The following is a 5,311-nucleotide window of genomic DNA, read 5'->3' on the forward strand; positions in this document are numbered from 1 at the left end:
CCCCCTGGCGGGCCGTACAAGCAGTGACACCACCAGACGGGCCAACAGCTCCGCCTCAAGCAGCACATTCGGGCCGGGCGCGGTCCCTGGGAGAGAAAAAGGAAGGAGTCCGCGCGCGGCGCAGCAGGGCCTCGCGCCCCCGCACCATGCGCCCCCGCTCACCGCCGCGGCCCCAGCGAGCCAGGCGGCAGCGGCTCCCGGGCAGGAAATAGTGTTCTGGGCGAGGCAGGCACACGGGCCGCGGGGCGGCGCTCAGGTTCACGGGCGCGCGCAGCTGCAGCAGCGCCAGGTCCGCCGCGTCGTCCCGGGAAGCGTTCCTGTGCGGCACGAGGCGCGCCACCTGCTCCGCTTGCGGCCGCGAGGGCAGCAGCACGCGCCAGCTGTGCAGGTCGCGGGGCGGGCGGTCCGAGCTGCTGGGGCTGCGGGATGGGGAGACTGGGCGCGTGGGCTGGATTCCGCACACGGGGCGCGAAGCCTCTCACCCCTGACCTGGCTCCATGGCTAGGATTTTCTACCTACCACCCGAGCACTGTGCACTCGGACTCCACATCCCGGATCGAACTTATACTAACCCCTCTACTCGCTCCCGATAGACCAGGACCCCACTTTGTGAGTTGGATCCTACACCTCCCAAGGAGAACCCCCTCCCGCACTGCAGACTGAGGTTCCCCCCAGCCCCCCACTCAGGACTGGGGCTAGGTATGTCTCAGGCCGGTGCGGGGAGGGGCGGGAGTCTGGCTGAGACGTGGGTTTTCACTCACTCCAGAAAGCAGCTGGCAGGTGCCAAGACCCAGCTTTCCGACACCAGCGCCCCATGGCAGGGTCTGTATCCCGGCACCATCACCTGAGCCTCCCAGGGCCAGGCCCCTGGCCGCGGGGCCTTCCCACACTCTGCGGGTGAGAGGCCTGGGTCAGCGGGCCTCTGGACCCCCAGCACTTCCCACCCAACTCAAATCTCCCCTGTTCAGTGGACCTCCAGGGGTCCTACCCCCTCACCTGGCAGGGCGATGGTGCAGTTCTCATCCATGGGCTCCTGGGGGCCGGATTGGGGCCCCCGGGACTGCGGGGGAAAGGCGGGCCCAGGCTCGGGGCCCATCACCTTTTCCCGGATCCATGCCTCGTAGGGAGCCACCGCAGTGAAGACTCCAGGGCGGTTCCTTCGTGCACAGCCAAAGCCAAAGCTGGTGATTCCCGCCAGGAACCACCGCCCTTGCTCCTCACAGACCAGGGGTCCCCCCGAGTCTCCCTGATGATAGATAGATGAGTCCTCGTCAGGGGATCAGCCCAGGGACCCACCAGTGTATACTGGGCCACCTTCCAAAGGTTCTACACCTCTTCTTGTTGGACCAGCAAACAGCCGCCTTCTCCTAGGAGACTGGGGCTAGGTGGTGTCTTGGCTGCGTCAGCTCCTGTATTCCCTACGACACTAAGCGGCAGAAAGGCCGATGAGGAACAGCCACGCCAAGAGCGCCAAACGAATGCACTAAAGGCCATGCCAGGGAGACCTTCAGGGAGACACTCAGAGCCAAATGACTCGTATTCAATGAATAGTTCAAATAAATGCTGTTTTGGGTTTCTAAGATCACCCAGTTGTTAAAGTGAATCAGAGGTGCCAGCGTTTAGGAGGCTGTTAAAAATAGGAATCTAAAAGCAGCAGGAAGACAGGAGGAAGGACTACAATGAACAGACACTAACACAGGGGTTGTGGGCATTTCGTACTTAGAGGAATGGTCCCTAAGACATCTCTATAGTCCAGGACAGGTATCTCTGTGACCTGAACAGGGTCACAAAGAAGGCTCAGAATCCTCTAGAACTGTGATGTCCAGCATGGTAGACACTAAATAAAATTAAACTCGGCCAGCGTGGCTCAGTGGTTGAGTGTTGACCTGTGAGCCAGGAGGTCAGGGTTCAATTCCAGGTCAGGGCACAGGCCTGGGTTGCAAGCTCAATCCCCAGTGAGGGGTGTGCAGGAGGCAGCCAATCAATTATTCCTTCTCATCATTGATGTTTCTATTCCTCCCTCTCCCTTCCTCTCTGAAATCAATAAAAATATATTAAAAAATATCTTTTATTGATTTTTTACAGAGAAGAAGGGAGAGGGATAGTTAGAAACATCGATGAGAGAGAAACATCGATCAGCTGCCTCCTGCACGCCCCCCAGTGGGGATGTGCCCGCAACCAAGGTACATGCCCTTGCCCGGAATCGAACCTGGGACCCTTGAGTCCGCAGGCCGACGCTCTATCCACTGAGCCAAACCGGTTCGGCAATAAAAATATATTAAAAAATAAAAGATTTAATTCCTCAGTTACAGTAATCATATTTCAGATGTTTTTCAAATGTTCAGTAGACAATGTGGCTAGGGACCACTACCCTGGACAGTGCAGATACAGAATATTTCCATCACCATAGGAAGCTCTGTTGGACAGCGCTGGTCCAGAGGGATTTGAATTGTTTGCAATCCTGCTCAAGAAGGCGGAGGATTATGCCCATAGTCACAGAGCTTCGTCATTGGGAGGGACCCTGAAGACCATCGAGCTTGAATCCCCATTGCCACCACCCAGGCTGAGTACCCTAAAAACGTGTGTGATTTGAGAAAGGTTTGTGGGGAAAATAGTTATCATATTACTATATTTTGGCCTTCAGAAGGTGATCTGGAAAATTCCCTTCTGGGAAGGATTAATTCGTTTTTAAAGATAACTATTGATTGAGTATATACTAAAAGGTGCCATGCTCTGTTCTTCTACATCCTCATCTCAGGAATGGCCCCGTCAAGCACCCAGTGAGAGCTGGGAAGTGGGATTATTATAATGTTAGTAGCTGATACTTATTTAGCTCTTATTAAGGACCACATACTGTTCTAAGTGCTCTTACATGTGTAAATTAATTTAATCATCCCAACCGCCCTATGAGATAGGGAACACTATCATCTCTGTCTTCCAGATAAGAAAGTCTGGATGAGGTTAAATAACTTGGTCAAGGTGCCCGACGGGTGTGGCTCAGGGGTTGAGTGTCAACCTATGAACCAGGAGGTCACGGTTCCATTCCTGATCAGGGCACATGCCTGCGTTTCAGGTTGGGTCCCCGGTGGAGGGGTGTGCAGGAGGCAGCCAATCAATGATTCTCTCTTATCATTGATGCTTCTCTCTCCCTCTCCCTTCCTCTCTGAAATCAATAAAAAGGTATTTAAATAACTTGGCCAAGGTTACACAGCCAATATGTGGTGGTGCCCTGCTTCAAACCAGGCAGACTCACTCCAGAGTCTGGCACATAACCCTGCACGTACTGCCATAGACAACAGTGCCCACTGTTGAGCCCCAAGTTCTGTCTAGTTATACTGTTCACATCAATCCCACCTATTGGCATCTTGCCCTCTTTTTGCAGATAAGACTCAGAGATACGAGAGAGATGGCGCTTGTCTGCTTCTCACACTGCTTCCTAGTGGTTACTAGTCAGGCAGATGCAGGGGCCTGCCCTCACCTGGCAGGTGTCCTTGCGGCCCTCTGGGTAGCCAGCACACAGCATGCCTGGCAAGAGCTGGAGAGTGAGGTTGAAGGGGCCAGGCCGGCTGTAGAGACACTGACAGGCAGCTTCTCCCAGCAGCTTTAGCTCCACCTCTTGCAGCACCCAGGGGAGAGGCAGGGGGTCTGCGGGCAGAACGAGAGAGCAAATGCTGTGAGGCAGGTGTGGAATCCCCTGTTCCCCAGGGCTCAACTTTGTCCCCCTCCCGCCCCCAGCTGCCTCCTGGACCTATCAGATGCTCAGTATTTCAGCCCACCACATCCAAAACCAGTCATCGTCTCCTGCTCCTCTCCATCCTTCTTCCTAAATCCTCATCTCCAGAGTGACCCCATAAAGCACCCGGCGAGAGCTGCCATGGATGGTTTCATACTGCACAAAGGCACCCAGCCAACAGAGGATGGATGTGAGGGCTAAAACCGCAAAGCTCTGAGCTCTGACATGGGCTGTGTCAGTCCTAAGAACGTACCCTTTTCAACAAAGATGCCATATACACTAGATGCGGTCCTGTACCAAGTTGCCAAGCACGGAATCAGGGTGCCATCCCTGACCCTGTCTCAACTTCCCCTTCTCAGTAAGTTCTCAAGTCCAGAAAACCCATCATTGTGACCTCTGGGCATTCTTACTGCCACTTCCCCAGTTCAGGAGGCATCAGCTTGGGCTGGCTGATTGGCCTGGCCTCCTCGCTGACCGGTTCCCGACCGCCCTTCACTTGCTGCTGCCAGAGAAATGTTTCTAGAGTTCCGCTCCGATCTTACCAAGGACAGCCAATGGCCCCCACTGTGTAACCCTGAGGGCTCCGTCCTTTCCACAGGGGAACCCGCTTTCGGTGCAGATAATGTCTCAGGATCCAGCAAAAGTGGGTGAGGGTGTGGACCGAGCTCCTTCCCTCCCCATCTAGCATCCCAGGCCGTGAGCTGATGGCTGAGCTGTACTTAAGGGTCAGCCAGGGGAGTTTAGGGATTGTCCTGGGACCCCTGGAGCTGGAGGGGTGCTCTGGCCCTCAGTCTGACCTTATGGCCTTCATGGCCCAGCCCCACCGCTTTTTAAAAAAAATATATTTTTATTTATTTCAGAGAGGAAAGTAGTGGGAGAGAATCACGGATCAGCTGCCTCCTGCACGCCCCCTACTGGGGATCAAGCCCGAAATCTGGGTATGTGCCCTGACCTCCTGGTTCATAGGTCGGCTCAGCCACTGAGCCCCGCCATCCAGGTCAGCCCCACCAGCTTTTGCAGCCTCTGCTGCCTCTGCCCACTGCACTCCAGCCTGGCAGCCTGACCCTTCTCCATCTACGATGCCTCACCTGGATTCCAGGGTGGCCTCCATATCGCCCCACGTGCCTGTGATGCCAGCTGATGCCCTGACTGCACAAAACCTCCCCAGAAATCTGCTCGGGGTGCGCATTGTCAGGATGGCCCGGTCCACGCACACAGACTTCCTCGGTGCTCAGATGGGCCCTTCCTGCCACCTCCTGCCCCGATGGGGCCCCTGCAAGCAGCGGCTGTGGCATCTCCTCCCCACCCACCCGCTCTGAAGGCCTCGGCATGGCGCAGGTCTGATCACAGATGTGGAATTGTGGTGGGGGCCTCGCTACCACGGAAAGATAACTTTCTGGAGATGAGGATTTACCTTCTAACATAAGTGTTTGCTTATTTAGCTGAAAAAGCATATGTCTATCCACTTAGTGACTAGAATGTAAAGTGAGGAGGCAGGACTTTTTGCTTATGTTCATTAGCATATTTCTAGTGCAATAACACAGTGCCAGGCACCAGGAGGTGCTCAAAAATCATCTG

At 55.1% G+C, this 5,311-nt stretch overlaps 1 protein-coding gene across 1 annotated transcript in view; it reads right to left on the bottom strand.

Moving 5' to 3' along the window:
- PRSS36 (serine protease 36) overlaps positions 1 to 5,311 on the bottom strand; it is a 9,657-nt gene that overhangs the window by 2,623 nt on the left and 1,723 nt on the right. Inside the window, 7 exon segments of the mRNA XM_023746878.1 lie at positions 10 to 35; positions 37 to 86; positions 163 to 419; positions 762 to 891; positions 997 to 1,246; positions 3,479 to 3,645; positions 3,987 to 4,024. Coding sequence (XP_023602646.1) covers positions 10 to 35; positions 37 to 86; positions 163 to 419; positions 762 to 891; positions 997 to 1,246; positions 3,479 to 3,645; positions 3,987 to 4,024 — 918 coding nt within the window.

Source organism: Myotis lucifugus, unplaced genomic scaffold (genome assembly GCF_000147115.1).
Source record: "Myotis lucifugus unplaced genomic scaffold, Myoluc2.0 scaffold_753, whole genome shotgun sequence".
NCBI lineage: Eukaryota > Metazoa > Chordata > Mammalia > Chiroptera > Vespertilionidae > Myotis > Myotis lucifugus.